This window comes from Buteo buteo, chromosome 23, assembly GCF_964188355.1.
Source record: "Buteo buteo chromosome 23, bButBut1.hap1.1, whole genome shotgun sequence".
Taxonomy (NCBI): domain Eukaryota; kingdom Metazoa; phylum Chordata; class Aves; order Accipitriformes; family Accipitridae; genus Buteo; species Buteo buteo.
In genome coordinates, this window is record NC_134193.1 from 3,757,524 (window position 1) to 3,782,132 (window position 24,609).

The window sequence follows — 24,609 nt, forward strand, 5'->3', positions numbered from 1 at the left end:
CTTGCCCTGGGGCCTCGGGACACTTCAGGCTGTGCTGCGCCCCAGGGAAGGAGGCCTGGGCCTGGCTGGGCTGTTTTGGGAAGCAGCCATTTGTCTTGTCAGGGCAGCATGGGCTTGCTAAGGCTTCATGGCAGATCATAGACCTAAAGCTCCCTCCTCCTGCTTTTCTCCTCTCCTTCCCAGCGTGCCAGTGTCCTGCTTTTCCCCAGTTTGACCCTGCGGCAGCGGTTAACAGCCACCTTCGCAGCAGCAGCAGTGTCCGTTCTTGGGGAAAGGGTGCCTGGGGCAGCCCTGCTACTGCACAGGCACAGCGGGCACAGCCATTTTCCCCATTAAATGACTGAAAGTCCTATGATTTGTGTCTTCCTTTGCATCCAGCCAAGACTGTGTTTAAAAAAAGAAGCAATTGTGGCTGTTCTGTTTAAGAGCTGGAGGATGCTGTCAGCTCAGACGCCTCCCTGAGAAAGCAGGAAAGAGGGTGATGCTGCACAATAAAGCTTTTACACCCTGTTCATATCACTTGGCATCAGCTCCAAAGGTCAGTCACTCAGCTGAGAAGTTTGAGATTGAACTTTCTCACTGACAACCTTGCCCAGCTCGATCTTCTCATCGTGGCTTGGCCGTGGAGTTATTAAGGACACAGAGAAGCAACAGCCTCTCCACCGAAGCCAGGGAGTTAAAATAGCTCCAGTGCATCAACCTGCTTGGGAATTAGAGTATTTCAGAGGCCAGTTGCTTTTATTTCTTCTTGTCCTCCTTGTCTGGGCAAAGTGCCTCTATAGAGGCAAAACAGTCTCAGCAGAGAGACAGGACACGGCTCAAAGTCCGTCCCCAGGAGATGGTGATCACAACCTCCACCATGCATCACCTTAGAGGCACTGCAGACACGGCATCAGGGAAGGGGACAAGGGAGGATCTTTGCTCAAGGGCAGCTCGACGCATAGCCCAGGAGCACTGCTTTGGATGGCGTTTGACAGCCAATTCTGGACTTTGCTTGGAGGTGGAAGAAGCCACACTTGAGGCAAAGTGCTGGGTGCAGCAGCCAGCCCCTGCCTCTCGATAGTGAGGCTTACACAGAGAGAAAACCCACAATACAGAGTGCTTTTGTAGCAGGGGGGTTGCTTTTGCTCCCCATCCCTCTTTCCACCCCGCAGGCCCCACTTCAACGCTCAGGCTTGCTCTGACGGGAAGCCCAGCCATTCATCCAGTGCTAGGAGAGGATGTGGGATTGATTTCACAAGCTGGTGGACACACTGAGGACATCACAGTTACATGTGGGCACATTTTATTCTCTGGATGCACTTGCGCACTGTTTCTGCTCAACAGCCAAAGCTTTATTGATTCAAAACCATTACCCTTCTCCCCCACCCCCAGCACGCTTTAGTTTTTTACTATGTACCCCCTTTCCCACCCCTCAACCACTCTTCTGCTTCCTCTTTGAGTATTATCTCTGCTTGGAGTCTGTTTCCTCAGAAGAAGCCAACTGACAATTCATTCAAAATTTTTTTCTCCCAAGAACCATATAAATTACATGCAAAACATTGTACATAGAGATTAATATCAAAATGCAATACAGATCAGGTGCACTTTAAGCTGGACTCTAGGATATGGCAAACACACCAGGGTACATATTGCTTTGAAACCACCATTTTTTTTTAATGTCATGCATACCACATAATATTCAGTCTTTTGTTTTGTATTTTTCTGTTTTTATACAAAAATACCAGTGCTTATTATACTTAGTTACTGGAAAAGAAAAACTCAGGTCTGTGTGCCCTCTTCAAAAGAAAGTTTTGTTGTGAGAGCATTGGATAAATATATATACACACATAAATGTTGATTTAATACTGTATATATATATATTTATTTAAGGGGAGGAAATAAACTAAAGGCAGTTTTAGCCATGGGCTTTGCTGAATGAAAATTGTCTTTTTTGTTGAGCAGGACGATATCAGAGGCAGAACAGCCAGAGATCAGCCACTCTCGGTGGCAGGGGACAGCCTTGGCAGAGAGATGCTGGAGAAGAACAGCCAGGTGCCAAGAAACATGCCGGCATTGCCCCACAGCCTTGCTGTTTGGGGCAGGACCAGGAAAACGGTACCCCCACATCACCGTGCCCCACCGGGGAGAGCTGGGTTTGCAGGAGGGCGATTTACAGGTTGCATGCTCCATGGATTGATAAACGTGTAGGAGCTGGACTAAGCAGTGAGAAGCGATGACAGGCAGGTACATGTGTCCTTCCCCCGAGAGGTACAAAAGCATGCAGGGACTCTTCTTTGAGGTACTTGTTCCCTGCAGTCATGGAGGGCAACAGGAGTTGGCAATGGCATCTTGGAGGTGCCCTCCCTGGATCTGGGATGGGGCTTTTCCATTCACCCCAACATCATGTCACCCCAAGAAGCATTTCTAAAGGGGCTGAGCACTACAGGACATCTACTTCTCAGCTAGGGAAAGCCAAAGGCTGCCCATGCTAAAATTTGGTTTAGTTTTTTTCCTTCTTGAGATTGTTTCAAAATTTTTCTCAAAGCTTATTGCACAAAACCTTTGAAAATTAAGTATAACCCCTGTGCAAATCAAAGGAAACCTTATCACATAATGCAAATGCCTAAAAATGCCTGTTCAGCAATGCACACAGGACGTGGTGTAATGTCTTTGGTACCAATCTGCCAATTTATTTAACAGAAAACCACCACCACCACCAGAGACCCTACTGTTATTAAGAACTGGATGCAAAATTATGTTCAGAGTGTTTTAATAACAAAGCATTCCAAGGCAAGTTAACACGTATCACAGGGTATGACTTCGTTTCCTGTCTGGCATGGCACTCTCCCCCGTGCACACTCGTGGCAGTTCAAACAAAGCAAAAAAAATAATATATATATCTCCCCCTCTTTCAAGGCATGTTGCAGAGAGTCCCCAGAAGTTCGTGCCGCCGACCATGCCTTTCAGCATAGAGCACCAGTCTCCCCCAACTCTTTTGTAATGTCCTCAATAACTTAACCCAATAGTCATCTGCTGCCAGTATATCACTGAAACTAAATAGAAAAAAAAAAAAAAACTTTACAGAAAGGATGTATGCACAATAAACGTTTATACTTTAAGCAACCAGCCATACCAACATAATTTATATAAAAAAACATTTGTGTCATCCAACTAACATCTAGTATAAAGATGGCTGCTCAGAGAAAAGGAAGCTGACTGGCATCCGATCGCTGATACACTGAATTAATTACCTGTCACTTTGAACTGCCGTCACACAGTCACGCGCCATTGCAGACGCAGGACTCGATATTTTTTTTTTTTCTTTAAACAAAATACATATGGCTGACGTAAAAATATCAGTTTCTGATCTAAAGAAAACTATATTTTTTGCATAATATTTATATATAATTATTTCTCCCCCTCCTAATATGGAAACTAGAACAACAAAAATAGATCAACTAAAGAACAACCAGACCCTTGTGGCAACCTGCCAGTCACAGATTTCTGGGAGTGACTTTGAGAGCCTCCAACGTTGGCTTTTTGTTGCTTTAAGTCTTTTCTTTTTTTTTTTTTTTTTTTAAAACAGGTCTGAGGTATTAAAAAAAATATCAAAAGAAAAATCGGTGTGTCCCCCCTCAAAGTATTTAATAAATATTTATGTAAGCTTGTAAGAACACCATATTTTCATCCTTTTTTTTTTTTTGCAAGTATTTAAAATAGAAAAAGTGATCTTTTAAGCAATGTCACCTTTAGTACAGAACCAAACCCCACAACCACCCCCTTTGTCTTTCCTGTCACCACTTGTGTAGACCCCAAGAAAACATCCCCCCACCCCCCGGTCCTGCCCACGGTATTTTTTCAGCTCACATGTGAAGAAGGAACAGGGAGGGCAGTGATGGGTTTGTCTGCGTGGGCAGGGGGCTTGACACTGAATTTGCAATTGAGATGGGCAGTGGTGGCAATTTCTTCTTGCTGTTGGCAGTGTATGGAGCCCAGCCTTCACCCCCTTTGCCAGCACCGAGGCAGGAGACCTGGGAGAAAGACCTTTCCTCAGCTACCTGGGGCAGGAATGGGGCAACCTCGTCCTTCCCTCCTCCCCCCCCAAGGAAGGGACGAGTCAGTGCTGGGCTGGAAACAAAACAAAGACACTTGGTTTGTGTTGTCGTTTAAGGAACACTTATTTCTTGGCAAAGTACTGGGCCCTCGCGTGGCAGGCGGTGCTGCAGGCAGTGCTCGGAGAAGGCACGGGAGATTCTGCTGTGCGTTCTTAAAGGAAAGAAAAGAAGAAACCAGCCAGCCCACCCTCTCGCTAAAACCCCTCTGCTTCCAGGGATGGAGGCTGGGTAAAGACGATGATGTTGTACAGCCAGTTACAACCAGGTTCTCTCTACTTCCAACCAAACCAAACAGGATGAAGGAGAGAAGGCAGCAGAGCTTCCTCCAGCCCTGCCTGCCTGGGGCCAGTAACCAGGAGTGCACCAGCAAGAGCCCACGGGGAAGAAACTAAGCCCAAGCAAAGCAAACTCCTGCCTCCTGCTCAGTCCCATGGCTTCACAAGAGGGTCAGTTCGGAGCCAAATCGTCCATGACAGCTGGGGCCTCTGCTCCAAAAAAACAGGACTCTCACCAAATGGTTACAAGAGAGCAAGGTGAGGCTGCATGCAGGGTGAAGGGATGACCTTCAAAAAAGCAGCAAGTGAGGCAAAGCCTCCGTGCAGCACCCTCTCTGGAAGACCTGCAACCAACCAACCAACCAACCTGTCACCTCTGTGAGGAATTGCCTCCACTGGCAAATCAGCTACAGAAGTGCTATGGAAATCAAGGGTCCTCCCATCAGCCATGGAGCCTCCCTCCCTTCCACTAGCTAAAGAGACAACCTGACTCATCCCTGCCATGATCTAGGAGTCGACCCACTGTACTGTCAATAACCCGATGCTTGTTCTCCGTTCAGCCTGCTAATGCTTTGGCAGTGATGCGCAGAGCTGGTGGGCATGGCTGGAGCATCCTCAGGGGTTCCTCAGCAGTTAACCAGAGCTTGTACGCCAAGGCTGAAGGCTTATTTAACCCAACAGTACAGGCAAGCCAGAACAAGCAAAAATCCCTCTGCTCTTGATGGCAGGAGCCATTAAAACTTTGCAAGGCTCTCGCCAAAAGTTTCACAGCTGTTCAAGAGCAGGGGAGACGCATCTCTTAAGACTCCCCAGGAAGGAGCCCCGTTTCTCACAACCATGGGGTTTTTCTTCACCACCCTTCCACTGCCAGTTCACCTCCACCTTGCTTTGTACAAAAATCAGAATCTTCTACATCCAGCAAGGTTACAGCCAAGTCACCTTCATTCCTTGTCTACCAATTACTGCTTTGGAAACGGAGAGAGAAAAGTGTGTGCGCACACACAGAGGAGGAACTGTAAAGGCTAGGTACCATTTTTCAAGGTGGAAGACTGGTGTACATCCCTGTATCTATCAACCTGTGAGTAAACAACTTCCCCCTGGCTGGGTTTTTTTTGTTTTTTTTTTTCTAAATTTTCGCACTACAGTGCTAACTCCCCCACTTCCCACTGTGAAGTTACTGGGGGCAAATCCCACAAGCAAAGAACAAACCCCAACATTAGAAGAAAACCCTAAAAACCACAAGTGGAAAAAAAAAAAGTCAAAAGTGCACCCCAGCCCTCAGGCTGAGAGCGTGCATGTAAGACTACAACAATTTGAACTTTCTTTGAACATGCATTTTTCAAAGTGAAAACCCCCAACAGACGCATGGAGCCCAACTCTCGGAGAGGAAATAACCTGGCTGGTTCACTTGGGCGAGTACCACTGAAAATTAGGGATGGAGATGCACAATTTTGGCTTAGCCTCTCTCCCAACACCCAGCATCGTGGTACTCTGGTTCCCACTGCTAAACAATGGTAAAAAAACAAAACAAAACAAAAACAAAAAAAAAACAACCACCAAAATGATATACGTATGAGCAGTTTGACACGAAGTGACCGCAGTGTGTGATCAGTTACTGGTGCCAATATCACACAGGGCGAGGGGCGAAGGTGGAGGAGGAGGGGGGTTCGAAGTTCTAAGGTCAAACCGATGTCTCCAAGCTGTGTAAGGGGCTTTCGGGCTCCGGGACGGTGACCTCAGCTTGATCGCTGTCCACTGCATTGTTATTTCTGTTGAGGGATGTAGATCCACTCAGGCTACCCCCACCTCGCTTTTTGAGTCCGTCAGTCTCAGGGTCATCTTCAGCGCCGTCAAGGAATGGTGTTCGAGGCTCATCTTCCTCCAGGATGAACTCTGGGTGAGTCATGAAGTTATGGATGGAGCTTCTGGATTCGGGTTTCTCGAGGCCTTCGTACAAGGAGCTACGGAACGCATTCACCACTTTGATCTGCCAGGAGGCGAGGAGCATGGGGGATAAACAAAAGAGGGGTTAGTAGCAGATACGAGAGGCCAGAGCTCCCAGGAGAAAGTAAAAATAAATAATAAAGACACAATAAAACAAAAAGCACAACAACAACAGTCACCGCCACTGAACAGACAGCTAAGTCAAAATGAGGTATCTATGGTGAACTAGGAGGGCCAACATGGATCAGACTCAGGCACTAGGTGCGTAACAGGGAATCAACCAACTACGGGGCGACTTCAGAAGCTGCAAGAAAAGACACAAAAAAACTCAAAAAACCAGATCACTTCAAATGAACGGAAGCCAAAACACATTAGTTGTCATTACGTGTGCGCACGCGTATCTGTGTGTATAAACAAGGACAAAAAAGTGGAAGTACAACTCAAAAAAGAGGTGGGTTAGACAAACAGCGGGTTTACTTCAAGGCAAAAAACTCTACTGTGGGAGCAATGTGTGTGTTCTATTTCATTTTTAGACCTATGGAAAGGAATGGGCTTTAAAAAGGTGTCACAAACTTTTCAGGCCCATGTGAAGCAGTAGGTCCAAGTGATGCCATGACCAGTACAACCAGACCCAGCTAAACATGCAAGAAGGAAGCCAGATCTGTGCGAGTTTCCCCACATGGCTGCCACCTGGATCCCGGGCTGGACCTCTGGATCCTTCCCTACACTGATGTGCTGAAGAAGACCCAGCATTTTCTAAAGGCACCTATTCTTTTGGATGCTCTGCATGAAAAACGATCTCAAACTTTGCTAGAAAGCTCAGCCACACACCGCTTCTGTGAAACCCACAGGCTGTCAGTACCACCAAAAGCCAGCCTCAGTGTGTTACAAGCAGATCCAAAGGCCGGTTTGGACAACCAGGGTATGACTCTGCTACCTCCATTGCACTGGAAGGGAGAGGTCTGGAAACAAGCCTGGATGGTGGCTAGCAGTAGATTCACTGCTCCCTCCAGTTCCTCTGGAAATCCAGCCTTGAACCCTTCCAGCTCTTGCCCTCCCTTGCAGCCAAGTCACCGTTGTTGGGTCGGATGGGTGACAAGCATCAGATCCAGCAAATGAAGGAAGGGGCCGGAGGCGGCAGCGCCGTGAGGCTGCAGCAGATCTCTCCACCCCAGTGCAGACGCTGGCATGCATGAGACAACCAACATGTGCACCTCGGGTGCGGCAGAGCGCTCCAGCTCTCGCGGATGACTCAGGGCTATAATCACTCGAAAGATGTCAAAAGGCATAAACTGAAGGAGAGCGATGCAATATGTGGGCTTTTGAAGCAGAGCCAACAAACCGAGCAGCTGAAGGTCTCCCAAGTCTTAGAGGACCAGGTGAAATCACACACGTGGCTTTGCCTTTTACTGCAAAGCCGAGAGCTACCCACCACACAGTGCCCTCCAAAGCATCCCTCAAGTTGCTCCAGTGTGTCTTACACTGATGCTCTCTCTGCTGACTCTTTCAGGCCAGAGCCAGCAGCTTGCCTCTCTCCAGAGGTCCCCCCATCCTGCTGCAGCAGGTCACACCAGCACTCTCCTGGTTCATGGCACCCTCCCAGTCAGCTGGGAACTGGGCCATTTCCTCCCTTTATAGAGGAGAAAGCTACGGACAAAAGTTGTCAGCAGGGACCAAGCATCTCGTAAAAGGTCTCACATGTTTTATGGAAGCAATGGAAGTCTTTGTTCTGTTAAGCAGAGTTCATTTGGGACCAGAAGATCTGCTCAACTCCTCCTCTCTAAAGGAAGTTCCTCCAGACCACCATGAGACTTCGTTCAGCAATGCTAGGCACAGCGGGAAAGTTGGTAACACCTCCCTGTAGCAGTGGCAGTCGTCCTGCTCTGTCTCTTGCCCCTGAAGCTGGGGCACAAAAGGGAGGAGATCCACAGACCCCACAAAAGGGGTGCTCCTCCACAGCATCCCTATGCTACACCCTGGAGAGCCCCCCTGTCACTCAGCTGCCGGCTGAGGGAGCAGAGAACATGCAGAGCTGCTGGAGGGAGAATGATTCAGATATCCCCTTGCAAGCTGATGAGGCAAATAAAGATATAAGTGTGTTCTGCCACTTCTTTGCGAATGGGCTGCAGATCTGGTGGGTGAACAGACATGACACCCCTCTTCCTGGTGAGATGAGCTGGGTTAAACTGTCCACCTCGGTCTGGTACACAGGCAGACTAGGAGGGAAGTCACCAACCAGCACAGCCAGCGAGAGCCTCGTAGGGATCTTTGGTCTCAGCACAAACAGCACTCACAAAACCAGACAAGAGAACTTACTCAGAGAAGAGTCTTGTGCCTGGAACCCTGGAGATTTTACCTGCAAGATGTTCCAGGGTTCCCCTCTCACAAGGGATGCCCTTCTGTGTCTGCTCTCCATCTGGCTCAGTAAGATGGTGCTGCACCACATGGGGCAGCAACGTGGCATCCCCCTGGCACAGGCTCAGCACATCCCAGCTAGAAACAAACAAGCCAGCTCTTCTACACACACACACAGACCGGCACGCACATGTGAGCTGGATGAGAGACACTCATGAGGGGATGAGCGTGGGCCAGGTACCCCCGCCATGATGCTGGTGTACCAGCTGGCCTGCAAAAATGGAAAGTTTATGTAGCTGGGACCAGAAATTCAGAGCTGTGTTTGCTGCACTAATGACCACAGTAAGATCCTGGATAAATTCAGTGTTTAGTGTGAATGCACAGGAGAAGCGAGATCCCCAAGCAGGCCACCTTCTACCAAGACTGATAATCTGTCACACCATCAACATCTTGAGAACAGCAACTGCAAGCACTGACCCCTAAAATACAGTGTACAAAACCAACTAAACCAAGTATAACCAACCCAACCAAGCTAACGAGAGCCTAGGTGACTGCCAAAGCAACTAGGTGGTCAGTCTAGTACAGACTCAGAGGAAGGAGTAGCTTCACAGAAGCCCTCCCTGCCCTACTACCACATGCATTGGTGAGCCCAGACCCTATCTACCACATCGCTGCTTTCAGCTCCACCAATATTCTTCTGCTGCAGCTTTCCTCAGATTTTCTTACTTTGATTTAACCATCTCTGTCAGCAACTGCTGTGAAATTAATTCAGCTGTTCCTTTGTCAAAGGAACTTAACAGCAAGGAAATGTGTTTTGAATGAGCCAGGCAGTACAAACAAAAATTAAATCCTCCTCAACCAAGCTGAAAGCCTACCTCCCTCCCTGCCCATGGTCAGGCTCACACCTCCTCTCCACCTGAAACCTTTGCAACCTGCATAACCTCCAAGCTTAAAATTTATTCTCATTTCACACCATCACTGCAGCACCACAATGTGCTGGGCAAGCCCCACTGCTCACATGGAGATGGAAATTACACCTTCTGCATGAAGCCAGCATCAGCTCCACCACTGACCCTTGGTTTGCTTTGCCCAGCTCCCTCAAACCATGGCAAAACCCCCAAGGGAGACCCACTCAGCTCTGCAAACCATGTCTTGAGAGTCATTCCTGAGACCTCCCTCTCCTCCATCACCCAAACAGAGGCACAGCAGGCGGGGCTGCCGAGGTCCAGCCCTGGAGAACTCATCCCACAGAAGTGCAGTGGAAGACAGAGGGACACCATTAATCCATATGGAGGGAACTGGAGCTTTGAGAGAGAGGGAAGGGAAGCAGCAGAGGGAAATAGAGAGAAGCCTAGGCAGAAAACAGAGGGAAGACTTAGCAACCTGGGTTAGCTTCTGGTAAAGTTGTTTGCTGCCTGGAAGGGCACAAGCTATCCAAGTTATCTATTCCCTTGCTGCAAATCAGGGAGAATATTCATCCACAGACTGCAAAAAACCCCTGCATTTTGGTCTTGTCCACCCAAACCCACTACCCTGAGACCCCTCTAAACAGGTTTTCTTCCGATTAGAAAGTCTTGGTGGTGCACAGATGCAGTCGGGAACAGAAGGCAGCTGCGCTGCTTCAGAAACACTGGGGTTAAACAAAATAAAATTCAAGCATCAGTGTCAGCTAAATAGAGAGAAAACAAGATTATCAGAAATTCTCTCTTCTCTCCCACAGTGCATAAACAGTGGAGACTGAAAGCTATTCAAAAAGTCACCAAGGGTATTTCTTTAATAAGAGGAGAACACGGAAAATGACTGTGCAATAAAAAAAGCCAATTATCCAGGAAAGATACACTACCTACTCATAGCCTGGCACAGCCCTGCAGAGAGAATTCACACTCACGTGCTCACAAGCCAGTATACGCAGCTCACAATGAACACAGAGAGGGGCACTGCACCAGAGAGGGCTTTTCTTTGGTCTGGAAACCCACAGTTAGATCCAGGATCCAGCTTTGCCACTGATATTCAGCAGGGCCGTGTTTTCCATCTCCATTTGCATGCAGAGTCGCCTGTCTCTGCATACACTGAGAACCAGCGTGTGCAGAACAAGCCGGGCACCCATGAACCACTGCAACTAGGCAGCAATGCTCCGGCTACAAGGAGGGACCAGCAGAGCCCTGTGCCATCCCTGCAGAGCTCCAGGGCAGCAAAGAGCACGCTTAAGTGCACAGGCTCGCTCAGCTCTGTCTTGCACAGCATGCAAGTTCACAGGCGGGACAGGAGAGGCTGCTTGCTTACAAGCCAGCTCTGAAACAGCAGGCTGAGCTGCAGGTGAGCGGCTCCGAGCAGCTCCGATGCGTCACCACCGGCCAGCTGAGCCATGGTAACCGGCTGCTCTCACGCACCGTCCAGCCTCCCAACCAAGGCAGGAGCAAACAGCCCTTCTCACATGCCTGCAAGAGGCAGAGAGCACACAGGCAACCCATTACTGCAGCTCAGCCGATCCCAGTAGCACACTAACCGCTGTGGGAAGGTCCGAGTGGCCACTCTGCCTCCAAAACAGATTTACAGCTCTGGTAAAGCAATGCCTCTGCCCATCCCTGCCCGCCTGGGGCATCCTGGGGCTGAGCAGGGCTGCATCAGAAAGAAACGGCAGCTTTTGGGTACAGCATGCCCTTTTCACAGCAATGCTTTTACTTGCTTATGAACACAGTTCTTTTAACAAGAACTGCCCATTTTTGCACCCCTCAGGAGGGTGGACTCATACATCAGTCCTGCAAAGGAGGAGAAGAGGTAAAAATGTAGGAAGCAACAAGGAAGGGGGGGGGCAGGGGAAAGGACCAGAAAGTATCATAAACTTGTTAAAGATGCAACAGCATAAAAACTATTTTTTTTAAACGCTTTCCCGCCCCATCCTTCATTTTGGAAATCAGGGTGCGAGTCAAGGTTTAGAGGGAGAGAGAACAGGCTGGGTTAGGTTGGTGCAGGTGCTCTCTGTGGTTATTAGAAGTCATGCATTGTAATAGACTATCACTCACTGCCCGCAGGAGGAGATGCAGCAGCAGCAGCAACAGCAGAAGTGGTGGGAGTGGAATTGACGGAGGAAAGAGCTACATGGGTTGGGCTAGAAACATTTTTTACATCGTGGTGCTGGCTCACGATGGAAGGCTGTCTCCTGAGGGCTCCCTGCAAAGAGGAGGCGCCGGTCTGGAATGTGTAAACTACGTCCATCTGCAAAGAACCAGAGAGTGAGATAGCGTTGCCCCGGCCAGAGACAGGGAGAGGGGTCGGGGATGGAGGGGAGCAGGGAGGTTGGGCAGACACACACAGACAGGAAGGAAGAAGGAGGGCAGAGAGGTGGGGAGGAGGGAGGAGAGAGCCCCCCCACCCCACTCTCCCGTAAACCCACACCGGGTTCAGCTGGTGTTTCTGGGAGCAGAGGAGAGGTCGGCTTCCAGACTCTGCCCCACTCTCGCAGGTGCGAGAGGGGCAGGGTTTATCCCACCACCAAGAAAGAGACTGCGGTGGGAGGGAGCGATAGAGGAAACACCTTAGGTTATCCCGACAATCTGCAGGAGGAGCAGAGAAAGAGAGAGGGTGGGCAGAGGTGCGAGCTGGCAGCCGGTGGTCCAGAAAACTGCACTGGGAAAGGGCTTCTGGGTCCCTCAGCCCCACGGGACGTACACCTTGGGGGCTGAATCCTGGGACGCACCATGTGCCCGCAGCTCCCATGGCAGCCGGCCATGCTGGAAGACATTTCAGCCTCTCTCCCAAGCTCAGGGCTCTGCACCGGGCTCAGAAGCAGAGCTGGTAGGGGCGGGCAGGGATGCAGCAAGGAAGCACCCTTGGTGGTGGGCCACAGTTGCTCTGTGGATGTGCACCGAGCAGCATCCAGGTGCCAGCGTGGCTTCCCAGACACTTTGCAGCTGGCCTGTCCCCAGCACCGTGCCAGCCAGCCCGCCGGCAGAGCGCACAGCCCTGCACCACCCCGGCTTGCCCACCTTGGCTGCACAGCTCCTCAGGAAGGGACACCTCCTCCAGACCCTTGTGCAGCTCTAGCTCACCCTGGAGGTATTTTACACACTGCTTCGCTCCTTCCCCAGTTTGATCTCCCTCCACAGAGGGACTCTTCCCCAGCACACCAGGCTGGCCCACGGGGAAGAGCCCCGTGCTCTCGCTTAAGACACGAGTCGGACAGAAGCCTCAAGACGCTCGAGTTGGACCTGCCGGCTGTTCTGCTTGATGCACAGGGCACCACAGCCAGGAAAGGAGTTGCTAAAGAGACACCAGGACATGCCAGTGTCCAGGAGCGTTTATGCTGCGAGAGCAAGAGCTCGTTTCAGCCCAGGTCCACCACGACTGCAGGGAGATACCTCAGAGGCTCCAGGCTTAGCCCCAGCAGCACGCCTGGCCACTGGTACTACAGCCGTCCATACCTACCAGACCTCCAACACGTCTGGACTGCATCCGAAACAGCCCTGGGCTCCCAGCACATCTTTCATGTGAATGAACCAGACTGAGCAGGCAGCTCAGCCCCCCGCAGCAGCGCCAGCAACCAGCGCTGCCCTGGGGCCCCAGAAGAGCCCGGCTGCCCCTCACCACTCGCAACGGGCAGGGAATCAAGGCTGAACCTCGCCTTGAAACCATCAAGGCAACATCTCACAGAGGAGAAGCAAAGTTAACATGGCACAACATGGCTGCTGTGCTCACTCCAGTCCCTGTGTCTGGGCCATTTTGGTTATGTCCATTTGTCAGAGACCCAGAGGAGGAGGAACGAAAGGTAACGCAGCAGCCCTGAATGCCAGGGGCCACTGAGGACCTACAGCTTTCTTCCATGGGGCAGCTCTGCCCAGGCCTCAAGGAAAGACAAGGGGGAGTGACTTCTCTGCAGGGAGCTCTCCCTGCCCTGCCCAGCCAGCAGTCTGGGGGGCTAAAAAAAACCAAAACACTCTTTCAGGAAAAAACAAGTCAGGGAGAAACAGCTGATGTGAAAATCATATTAACAGGTAGATTCTCCTCCCCTTCTGTGCTGTGGGGCCGAGAGCTCCAGGTGAGGAGCCTGGAGAGGTGGCAGGGAGGGGTGGCAAGAGCCCTTGGCCAAAGGGCCACCAGGAAGGACAGAGAGCAGCAGAGGAGCAAGACCGGAGAGGGTCTCGTGCTGGCAGATCCCTCCTGGGCACATTCCCCACTGGAGGCGGCATCCCAGCAGTGACCAAGAGCAGCTTCAATGCTGACCCGTTCGCTGCACAACTCGGTAAGAGTCCGGGTGGCTCCATGGCCCCCCCCAGCTTCCGAGCGCCCTCCTCTGCTGCACAAGGTGCCCATCAGCAGTGCATCCAGCCTCCTGCAGACCAGCTTGGCCTCAGGCTGCAGGACACCGTGCTCTGCATCAGAACAGACCAGTGCCTCCCCCCACCCTGAGCTGTCCCCAAAAGCCAGGCTGTCCTGGTTCCCCAACCAGGGCAGACCCAGAAAGGCACAGGTGGTGGGAGAAGTCTAGCCCAGGAGGTGATGGCATCCTCCGAGCAGCAGCCGTCACCTCTTTCCAGACAGCCCCTGGAGAGAAAGAAAGAGAAAGAAAGAGAGAGAGAAGGAAGAGCCCCACAGTACCCACTGCCTCACAGTACCTGCGTCTGTATCCTGTTGAGACCCCTGAACCACAGGATCTGCCCGCGCCGCAGCTCCATTTCGGCATGGTCGATCTCATCCACGTCTTCAGGCAGTTCCTCCTCTGGGATCTCCTCCTTGGTGATGCCATGCCCAGCTTCTTTCAGGAACTTCAGGTGGCTGGTTGGGACAGTGCAGATCAGCTGGGGAGAGGCAGGGAGAGAGCAGCTCCTTAGCCTGCAGGCTCTGGCAGCACGGAGCCCACCACCAGCCTTGACCAAGAGGGAGCATTCCTGCAGTGAGCTGCTAGGGACTCAGCTGAGAGATGCCAAAGGCAGCCGAGACATGCCACCGCTGGATGTGCCCCAGTGCGAGCAGGGTGGGAATGAGGAGTAGATTAGCAACCTCCTCTCCTCACTGCTGGCTTGGTACTTTTGAAGGGAGTGCCCTTCCAAAGCTTCCTTGAATAAATACCGGGGAGAACAAGGGCAGTGAGGCAGCAGGAAGGGAGAGGCAGGTTGGGCTGCGAGCACGCTGTGGCATGGAGGCACATGATATGTTTTTCAGACTGGCTCTTACCTGGCCCCAGAGGAGCTCTCCCACTCCGATAAAAATACACCAGAACCACTGGCTCAGGGTGAGCCCGGAGCAGCTGAACGGCTTCCCACCAAACTCCACAATGATGATCTACAGCACAGGAGAGAACAAGTCACACACTGGGGAGCTCCCAGGGCTCTGTAGCACAGCCATGGGATGAAAAGGTCCCCTAGGGCCACACATCTTTTCCTCCCTCCCTGGGATCATGAGATGAGAAAGGATCTCACATCTAGGCTACTAACTTTACAGGACATCAGAGCCACATTGCCTGGACAGCTCTGGCATCTCCCAACACACTCTAGACCCCGATATTCAGGTTTTGTGTCACCAAGAAGCTGCTGGAGGAGAATAAGGAGACAGAACAGAGCTGTGGGCAGTGACTGCAGCAGACACAGGTCCCACCTGTGGCATGGTCCCCTCCCGGCCCCACCATCTTATTCCCGCAGCTTCACCTGAGCTGCAAATGTCCCCAGCACCACCGTGCAGAAGATAGGGTTGCGGTAGATGGACTCGAAGACATTCCTCTCCCCGTGGATCTTGCGTGCGTTGATCTCATTGAATAACTGCATCATGACAAAGGTGTTGAAGACAATGGTGTAGTGCTCAGTGGGCGGGGAGTGGAGCGGGGCATTTCGGCCACTGTCGATGTCAAAAAACTTCTCCCCTAAGCAGACAAGGGGTTTTGGGGAGGGGATGGGGAAGGGCACAGAAAAGAGGAGAAGATTAGATCCTGCTCCTTACTTCTGCTCCACACCACTGCAGGTGGAATTAGCATCCCAGGCTCTTGCTGAAGATCCCTTGACCCAGCTGGAGTCCCCCATTTTAGCCCCACTGCACCCTTATTTCCTTAAAAATGTTGAAAAGCTGCTTCCCTGGCTAAAACTGTCTCTGCACCCAGCAAGCTCTAGAGCAACAAATCCTCTCCTTATGACTCCTCTGCTTCCAATCCATTATTAAATAAGCTCTGTCCTGGCCACCGTGAGGTCACCGACTGACAGCTGAGAACAAGTGTCCCCAACACTGGTGAGGAAAGGTGGCTTGCGAGGCAGGGCTCAGACTCTGCCCCTTTCCTTTTCCCCCTACCATTTCTTGGGGCCTCAAAGCTCACCCGCAAAAAGCAGCGTGAAAATGATAGTTAGCTGGTACACCGCGTGCCCCAGGATGTTCTTCATCATGGTGCGGGAGATGAGTGGCTTGTTGCGGCCATACGGCTTGCGCAGCAGCAGGGACTCGGACGGAGGCTCTGTGGCCAGGGCTAAGGAGGCAAAGGTGTCCATGATCAGGTTCACCCACAGCATCTGGACAGCCTTCAGGGGAGAGTCCTGCAGAGGGGGGGAGAACACGTCACACCACCAAAACCGCCCTCCCTTCACTCCTTGTTTTGCAGGAGCCTCAGCCCTCCTGCTGAGCCCAGCAGCCCCATACCTGCGTGATGCAGGCGCCCGTGAAGGCCACAATGACGGCCACGACGTTAACAGTCAGCTGGAACTGCAGGAACTTGGAGATGCTGTCGTAGACGTTGCGTCCCCACATCACTGCCTTGACGATGCTGGTGAAGTTGTCATCCGTCAGGATGATGTCCGAAGCCTCCTTCGCCACATCCGTGCCTGCGATGCCCTTGAGGACCAGGGAGAAAGCAATGGGGTGAGTCACGGAGCAAGGTCCACGCTTGCTGGCTGCCTGGTTCCGCTTCTTCCTGGAAACTGTCCTGGGACAAAAATCCACTGGAGCCAGAGGAGCTGGTGCCAGTCCTGCATTTGACAGCGAGTCCTGCTGCAGTTGTGCTGATGTGCCCAAGAGAGGCTCCAAAGCAGCAAAGCCTTCAAGGATGGACACCAGCTCAGCTCCAGAGTGGGACTCCAAGTCAGCACAGTTTTACAGCCTGTTGCTGTGCATGCCCCAGACAGGGGCCACAACACAGCAAAGCTGGAAAACAGCTTATAAGCACGGCTTCCTCCTTATGTCAGGGAACATGGGCATCCCTGGCTGGGCATCTCTGCTGCAAGTGAGGGTTGGGACCCCCAAAACGAGAGAGAGAGAGCTCAACAGCCCACAGTCCCGGCACCCTCCTGGTGCCTTCTGCCCTGTCCGGGGTGGACGGCAGTCCCGCAGCAAGCAGGGCTGCCCACAGCCTCCCAAAAGGAGGAGCAAGATAAGAGTTCTTCACCATAAATAAACTCCCCAAGTCAGTGCCAGCACTGCACTTGGAGCCTGGGCTGCCCGTTACAAGCCTGGGTGAAGAACTGCAGGGGTAAACCAAACCGAGTTACTGCGTTCCCACGGCTCTCCTGGACCCCACAGTGCAGAAACTGGGGCTAGGCAGGTCCCTGCTCTGGGTGCTCTGCAAGTGCTGCATCACCTTCAGCTTGATGTGGTCCCTGCAGCATCTCAGAAAGATGCAGTTTGCTCCCAAGGACCTGGGCTCGCTGCGTTTCTCACCGCCGGCACACAGAGGCGCTCGCTTTGCAGTTATTAAATGCGCTGCAGCAATGCCCGAAACCAGCTGGTTCCATGGTGCTTTCCCGGAGAAGCCCTCCTGAGATTTGCAAGACCCATCTCAGACGGGAATCCTCCGGCTGTTGCTGAGCATGAGCTTCGGAGGCAGCTGGACAGAGCTATCGCATGTGCTGTTTGTTCCCCACTCTCTGGAGATCCAAGGGCAGCGCAGCCCCGGTGCCAACCCTGCAGCGAAGCCCCATGCCTGGCCAGGGTTTGATCCTGCACATGGGGGCAGGGAGCCCTGCTGTACAGTCCCCAAGAGAAGACAGACTACCTTCTGCTGTTTGTTCCAAAGGCTCCAGAATTGCACTTGGATGTCTAACACCTTCCTAAAAACCTCTACTCCCCAAAAATTTCTCATTTGCTCAAAGCTCCCTACACGGGCTCATAAGGCCCCACCCAGCAGCTAGCTCCTGTTCACGTACCTAAACTTAAACAATTCACAGGAAACCTGTTAAAACCAACAGGTTTATTTTCCTCCTGCTTTCAGACAGGGCAAAGAAGAGCAGCAAAGCAGGAGATAAGAGTTCTTCACCATAAATAAACTCCCCAGGTCAGTGCCAGCACCGCACTTGGAGCCTGGGCTGCCCGTTACGAGCCTGGGTGAAGAACTGCAGGGGTAAACCAAACCGAGTTACTGCGTTCCCACGGCTCTCCTGGACCCCACAGTGCAGAAACTGGGGTTAGGCAGGTCCCTGCTCTGGGTGCTCTGCAAGTGCTGCATCACCTTCAGCTTGACGTGGTCCCTGCAGGTGGGACAGAGGAGCCCAGCCCTAAGCCAGGCTGTCAGAGGATTGCTTCCCATCAATCTCGTGCTAACAGTCCTATAAAGTTCATGAGAATTAAATCAAACCTCCAAAGAAAGTTTCTTTTTTCTTTTGAAGGCATCCTGTAGATTTGGAAAAGAGTTTCACCAGTCCAGAAATAATTTCAGTGTTGAGAACAACCAAGCGTGTGCCATTTAGTTTCTCATCCCAGAGAGTGAAGGCCAACCCCAGGGAAAACCCACCGCCCGTCCATACCATGGCAAACCCAACGTCGGCTTTCTTCAAAGCTGGGCCATCGTTGGTCCCGTCCCCGGTCACGGCCACCACCTGCCTCTGGTCACCAACAGTGCTGTCGATAATTCCTGAAATGGAGACAAGCAGTTCAGAGAAAATAAGCCCTCCCCAAGGGCAGGCTCCCAGCATGGATTATGCTGCAAAAGAACCCAGGCAGAGCAGAAAGAGACACTTTGGTGAGAGGTAGCAGCTGGGGGAGCTGACAGGCACTCACCTTTCACGAGCGTGTGTTTATCTGTCGGAGAGGAGCGGGCCAGCACACGCAGCTTGGGCCAGATCTTATCCAGCTGCTCCTGTTCTACCTGCAGGACAAGGCACATGTGTGAAAGGGAAGGGACCCCCCCAGAAACCTTCTGCCCCACCGGAGAGCAAACCCCAACTGAGACAGGACAGCGCCTTCGCCTCCAAGCACCCAGACACCCCTGTGGCTGCGCTGGCTCAGGATCCCAGCAAGCAGCAGGACCGGCTGCGTTTACCCAAGGAGAGGAGGAAAACCCAGCGGGATTCAGCGCCTTACGCTGCTGGGGCTGTAGGAGAGGCCACCCACACCCGCTGCAGAGCAGGACCCAGGGCTGCTCTCCCACCTCTCCCTTCTCGTTGCGGATGAGCCGGTTGAACTCCTTCCCCTCCAGGCACAAGAAGTCCTCTCCTGGCAGCAGGATGCCACACTTGGTGGCGATGGCACGGGCGGTGTTGATGTTGTCCCCCGTCACCATCCGGACAGTGATCCCCGCACGCTGGCACTTCAGGATGGCGTCTGGCACCTGGGGGACAAGGACAGAGTTAGGGTGGGGGGGCAGGCAGGCAGGCAAGGCGCTCAGGTTTGGCACTGGCTATCCTGGGAGTCAAGCAGCTCCTCTCCCATCCTCCCTAAAAGGATCTGGAAAGGGCCCTGGTGGAGTCAGGAACCTGCATCCACCCACAACTCAGCTCAGTGCTCACACTGGGGACGAGATGCTGATCTGAAACCCCCCCTGGCAAGAAGCAGCCCAGTCATTTCTCCCTGGGGTGCAGGGGGAATCCAGCAGGGACCAGAGAGGATGCCTGCCCCTTCTCACTGCCGGCTGCTCCTGCACCACAGCCTCCTGTCCTCGCCGTGGCTCCAGCCAGACTTGGATGCATGTCCGGGGCAACTTCTCCAGCACAGACAGCATGAGATCTTCCAGCCCCTGCCCCAAGAGGAAGGCAACCTCACTGCCTTCTCCCCGTCATGCCACGGTGCTGTGCACCGAGGCATGGCCAGGCAATCCATCAAAATGGGGGCATTTCATCCGCCCCCCCGCACTGCTCCAGCAGCACGTTGCTGCACTAATGGGTTTATCTATTACGGAGCGGTGGGGGAAGAGGATATTAGTGAGAAATTAGCAAATTGAATCAATGGCCTCCAGAGCCAGTGCAGACAGGGCATCTGTAATGCAATTCCCAAACCCAGATACTTGAACATCTAATCAGGAAAGATGCAAGTAAGGCAGAAGCGCAGGGGCAAGCTCCAAAATGTAATCAAGAGGCAGGTTTTGGAGGGCTTATTGCATTAGCTCAGCTGCCTGCCCGTCACCCCCATGGCGGAGGCAGAGCGGGGCAGCAAGCAGTGAGGGAGGAATGAGCTAGATCAGCCCTGTCCCTCTCCAGCACCCCTTTGTCACCCCTACAGGGTGTCACCATGCACCTTTCAACCAGAACCAGTCTGGCTTGCGCACAGAGTAGTTGGGGGGAATGTCTGGGTGGAAACACTCTGCCACCAGGTCATTTTGTCCAGATATGGGAGAAAAATGCCAGCAGCAGAGAGCTGGTAGCGTGGGGCACTTCAGAGATGGATGCAGAGGAGGTGCTCGTGCTTTCATAAGGGGCTTGTAGTCCTGAGCAACAGGCAAAGGGGCTCCTGGCCCAGGAACAGGGCTGGGGTGGAGGATAGCCAAGGCAGAGCTGGGGTTCTGTACCTCTGGCCGCACAGGGTCCTCTATCCCAACCACAGCGATGCAGGTCAGATCAGACAGGATCTCATTCTCGCTGTCCCAGTCCGGCTCAGCGTCAGCAGGGAAGTCACGGAAAGCCAGGCAGATGGTCCGCAGCCCGTGGCAGGCCATGGGCTCTATCACCTTCTTCACCATCTCATCCCGGTCCTTCACCTTGAACACCCGGGGGTCACCATTCTTGTCCAGGATCCTGGTGCACCTAACAGGACCAGGATGGAGGGTGAGGGAGACGGGCAGTGGCACGCACTGCTGGCTCAGCTATCTCCTCACCCAGGTTCCCCATCTGCAAAACAGGGGCATCCCCCTTACCCACAGCTCCCTACAGCTTTACAAAAGCCACCCTAAAAGAGTTAAACACTTTGCATGACAGCACCTCTGACAGTCACCTCCCCACTTCACAGCGGCTGGGCACCCTTCACCCCACGGCCCCCCAAAACAGCTCCGTGGTGCATCGAGAGCCTAAAGCCCATGTGATGGGGAGAGGACCAGCACAGCAAGGGAGGACAGTTACTTGCGGAGGATGATCTCGGAAGCTCCCTTGCTGTACATGCGGAAGCCGCCATTGCCATTCTTCAGCACCGTGCTCATGGACTTGCGCACCGAGTTGAAGGTGTAGACCTTGTAGAGCTTCTCCTCTGGCACCTCGTTCCGCACAGCCTGGTAATCCTGCTTCAGGTCCAGCACAAAACCAAGCAGGGCACACTCAGTCTTGTTCCCCACTTGCCGGGGCAGCCCCCCTTCCTTCTCAGGTGGCTGGAGGGAAAGAAGGGAAAGAAAAAGCAATGTCAAACCTCAGTATGGTAGGGTGGGAGCTGCAGGGATGGCCAACGCTGGGAAGGCCAGAAGACATGAGGTTGTGGTTCTCCAACTCACCAGGATCTTGGACGTGTAGGCAGAGTTGATGGCGACACCGTTGACTATGAGGTCCAAGATCTTGGGCAGGATGGCTTCGGGGTCAGGGATCTGGCGGTAGTGGGTATCCCCCACGTAAGCCTGCACCACAGTCATGCGGTTCATGGTAAGTGTGCCTGTCTTGTCCGAACAGATGGCGGTGGCATTGCCCATGGTCTCACATGCGTCCAAGTGTCTCACAAGGTTGTTGTCCTTCATCATTTTCTGCAACAAGCACCATGACCAGGAAGGTCAGAGCAAAAAGCCTGAATTTCCCCATCAAGCCCCCAGCGACCCCGCTGTATCGTGGTCTCACCTTCACAGAGTAGGCCAGGGAGATGGTGACTGCCAGCGGAAGCCCTTCGGGCACAGCCACCACCAACACAGTGACACCGATGATGAAGAACTTGACAAAGTATTGGATGTAAATGGGAGTGCACTCTGCCAGCCAGGGCCGTCCCTGCACCCCAAACGTGTCGATCACAAAGTACAGCACCAAGATGATGACCGTGATGGCCGACATGATCAGCCCTGGGGGAAGAGGCAGAGTGGCAGGTGAGGGGACGCAGGGGAAGGGGACAGCCCCTTCTCACCATGCCACTTCCAGCGAGAGCTCTGGGGTGACAGCTTGTGCCAGGCCACTGCCACTCACCCGCCTTCCCGATCTGGACCGCCAGGCGCGTCAGCTTCCCTTGCAGCACAGACTTCTCCTTCTTGGGCACCTTCACCTTCTTCTTCTCCTTCTCCTCATTTTCCACCCCTTCCTGGCTCTTCAGGGGCTGGATCTCTAAGGCCACACCATCCTGAGTTTTAGCTACAGCCCAGGGCAAAATAAGACACCACGTGTGAATAGGAGAGAGACCAGGAAAACCTGTAGGACACCACTGAGAAAGATGGTGGTGGGAGAGAGAGAGAAAACCCAGAACAAGAACCATTCCCGACGACACACGCATCCGAGCACATGGAAACCTTGTGTCCCAGGGCCCTGCCACCTCTCTACAGGGCAGTTTTCTGCCATCTACCCCAGCCCCACGGATAAAGGATCCTCAGAGCTGACACTGGCGATGTGACCCCTGCACCGGTCACACCTCTAAGGCCGCGCTGCAAGAAACCCTCTGGCCAGGCTTTGGGGTGGAGGCAGGTCTCTTCTAGCCTCCCCTGGGGGCTGCTTTACACCCTGCAGCAGATGGGGAGCACTTTGGGCTGACCCCAGAGAGGCTCTGGTCCCCCCAGTCCCCTGAGGAGCATCCCCACTCCCTCCCAGTGCCACCTCTGCAGTACCCTGTGGGCAGCTCAGCAGGAATCACTTGCCAGGGGAGTGACTGAGGGGGTGAGATGGAGGGGGACGGTTAGAAATTTGGATGGAGATTGAAGAGGAGTAAAGCCAGCTCCTTGAATCCCAGCCCTGAGCCATCCATCATGTTTTTAGGACCTGAGACAGCCAGGCTTTCAGTTGCTATAATTGGTCTAGTCCAGCTGAAGGTCTGTGCCGGGAAGACCTGGGTCAGCTGGAAGTTTTGGAGAGGGATGGGAAGAGGGTGGGAACCCCCCAGAGAAGCTCTTCCTCAGCCGTCGGGGCTGGAGGAGCAGCAGTGGCCCCATAGCTGCCCATGGCCGCCCCGGGACCTGTCCCCTCCTAGCTGCCGCCGCTCGATGCCTCGAGACACCCCGGAGCTCGCGGCTGCTCCACATCGGACACCTCCACGGTTACAACAGACCCGACACGGACAAAACAAGCACCCGGACACAGTCTGACGGGAAGGAGGGAAACTCAAACTGCTGAGAGGAAAGAGAAAGAGAGAGAGAGGTGGAGAGAGAGGTGCAGAAATGGGCTTCCTCCACAGCCTGCAAAGAACAGTGTGAGAAACACTGGCGAGGAGACGCTCACGGAGTCGAGGCCATGGGAGGAGAGGGTGCAACCGTCGCATTGGCCAGGCCCCATGGGACATTTCATCCCACGAACAGCCGGAAGGGACCTACATCTCTCCCCCAGCTGTGCCCAAACACAAACCCTGCCAAGGGATGGCTTCTGATGGGCACAAGGGCTTCAGAGCCACCAGGTCACAGCTGCAGCTCATGTCAACGTGAAGTCTGCTCTGAGAAAGGGATGCTCTGCCAATGGTCCAGGCTGCTGGAAGAGCCCTGTCCTCCCTGCACAAAGGCTTTGCCCCACACAGGGGTAACGTGACCACAGGGGAAGCCGGCCAGCCCCATCCCAGCTACGCACAGCCCCGTGGTGGGGTGTCAGAGGGCACCACGATGCCGTGCCAGGGCCACCGGCTGCAGGACCATTGCACCCTCTCCCAGGACAACGAGGCGAGAGTCCCGCCGGAGCAGCAAAGAGCACAGACTGATGAGAAGAAGGAAGGAAGGAAGGAAGGAGGAATGCTCGGTAGTTAGTGTGGTGCTGGTTCAAAGGATGGAGAGGCTGGTTACCTTTGTTGCGATTTTCGGGGGCTCCGGTTTTTTTACCTGTTCAAAGAGAGAAAGGGTGGAGGGCTGAGCACATGGACCCACGTTCACCATCCAGCTGGTGGGACAGCCTGGGGCTGGCCCTGCTCCGAGGGGCTGCGCACCGCTCCAGCAGCATCCGTGCGCAGGGCTCAGCACCCTGCGGTCACCCTCTGGGCACCACGCGTGCCTTGGTCCACAGCTCGCGGCACCGGGGAGGCTCCGGAGCTCACTAGCTCCCCCAGGCACCCCGTCCCCAAGGCTTCAGACTTCCCCACCTGCAAAGCACCCACTACCACCCCTATCAGTGCTCCAAAGGGTGCCAGTGGTGTCTCAGACCTTCAGGGAGAAGAAACCATATAGCAGAGCTTGACCTCCATGCAGCACATGCCGAGCACCGGTGCTCCCTACCTCCCGCTGCCATCGGGTCGAAGGGGATCCTCCCAGGAGGCACACACTTGTCCCCCGCCATGGGCAGCACTACACCCGTGTCTGTCACGGGCAACGTCTGCACATGGGGGTCCCCAACGTGCCTCCACAACACAGGGAGCATAGGGCTGCTGCAGTCTAAACAAGCCTTGAGTGATAAGGGGTTTATATACCTTCTCCCCATCAACCCCCAGCACCGTGGTGGGGGATGAGCCAGTGAAGCCCCCTGCCTCGCTTTGCTCCCAAATCGAGGGCTGCAAGGCACAGAGCTGAGTTTGCTGTGGGGTTGAGTGACAGAGCTTGAAGGCTGGGAAAACACCGAACACCGTGCCCAGGTGCCTGGCGAGCTGCTGCTCAGCTCCAACAGCAGTGCCATTCCCACGTCTTACCCTGTACTCCCACCTCCAAGCTGGCACCTAAACCCAAGAGCTCCACAGCCACCGAA

General features: G+C 53.5%; 1 protein-coding gene across 11 annotated transcripts in view; it reads right to left on the reverse strand.

The window, feature by feature from the left end:
• Window positions 1-2,735: 2,735 nt before the first annotated feature.
• ATP2B4 (ATPase plasma membrane Ca2+ transporting 4) overlaps window positions 2,736-24,609 on the reverse strand; it is an 87,976-nt gene continuing 66,102 nt past the window's right edge. For 7 of the 11 annotated variants that reach the window (XM_075055496.1, XM_075055500.1, XM_075055499.1 and 4 more), the window contains 15 exons: window positions 23,721-23,756; window positions 21,937-22,098; window positions 21,601-21,815; window positions 21,267-21,509; window positions 20,905-21,146; window positions 20,358-20,592; window positions 19,005-19,184; window positions 18,635-18,722; window positions 18,382-18,488; window positions 16,286-16,477; window positions 15,969-16,182; window positions 15,313-15,524; window positions 14,843-14,950; window positions 14,284-14,466; window positions 2,736-6,359 (listed from right to left, as the gene is read on the reverse strand). In XM_075055496.1, coding sequence (XP_074911597.1) covers window positions 6,054-6,359; window positions 14,284-14,466; window positions 14,843-14,950; window positions 15,313-15,524; window positions 15,969-16,182; window positions 16,286-16,477; window positions 18,382-18,488; window positions 18,635-18,722; window positions 19,005-19,184; window positions 20,358-20,592; window positions 20,905-21,146; window positions 21,267-21,509; window positions 21,601-21,815; window positions 21,937-22,098; window positions 23,721-23,756 — 2,723 coding nt within the window. In that variant the 3' untranslated portion in view covers window positions 2,736-6,053. Of the gene's footprint in view, window positions 6,360-11,694; window positions 11,888-14,283; window positions 14,467-14,842; window positions 14,951-15,312; window positions 15,525-15,968; window positions 16,183-16,285; window positions 16,478-18,381; window positions 18,489-18,634; window positions 18,723-19,004; window positions 19,185-20,357; window positions 20,593-20,904; window positions 21,147-21,266; window positions 21,510-21,600; window positions 21,816-21,936; window positions 22,099-23,720; window positions 23,757-24,609 lie in introns of all 11 variants that reach the window. The other 4 variants (XM_075055507.1, XM_075055504.1, XM_075055506.1 and 1 more) reach the window with 4 other exon arrangements.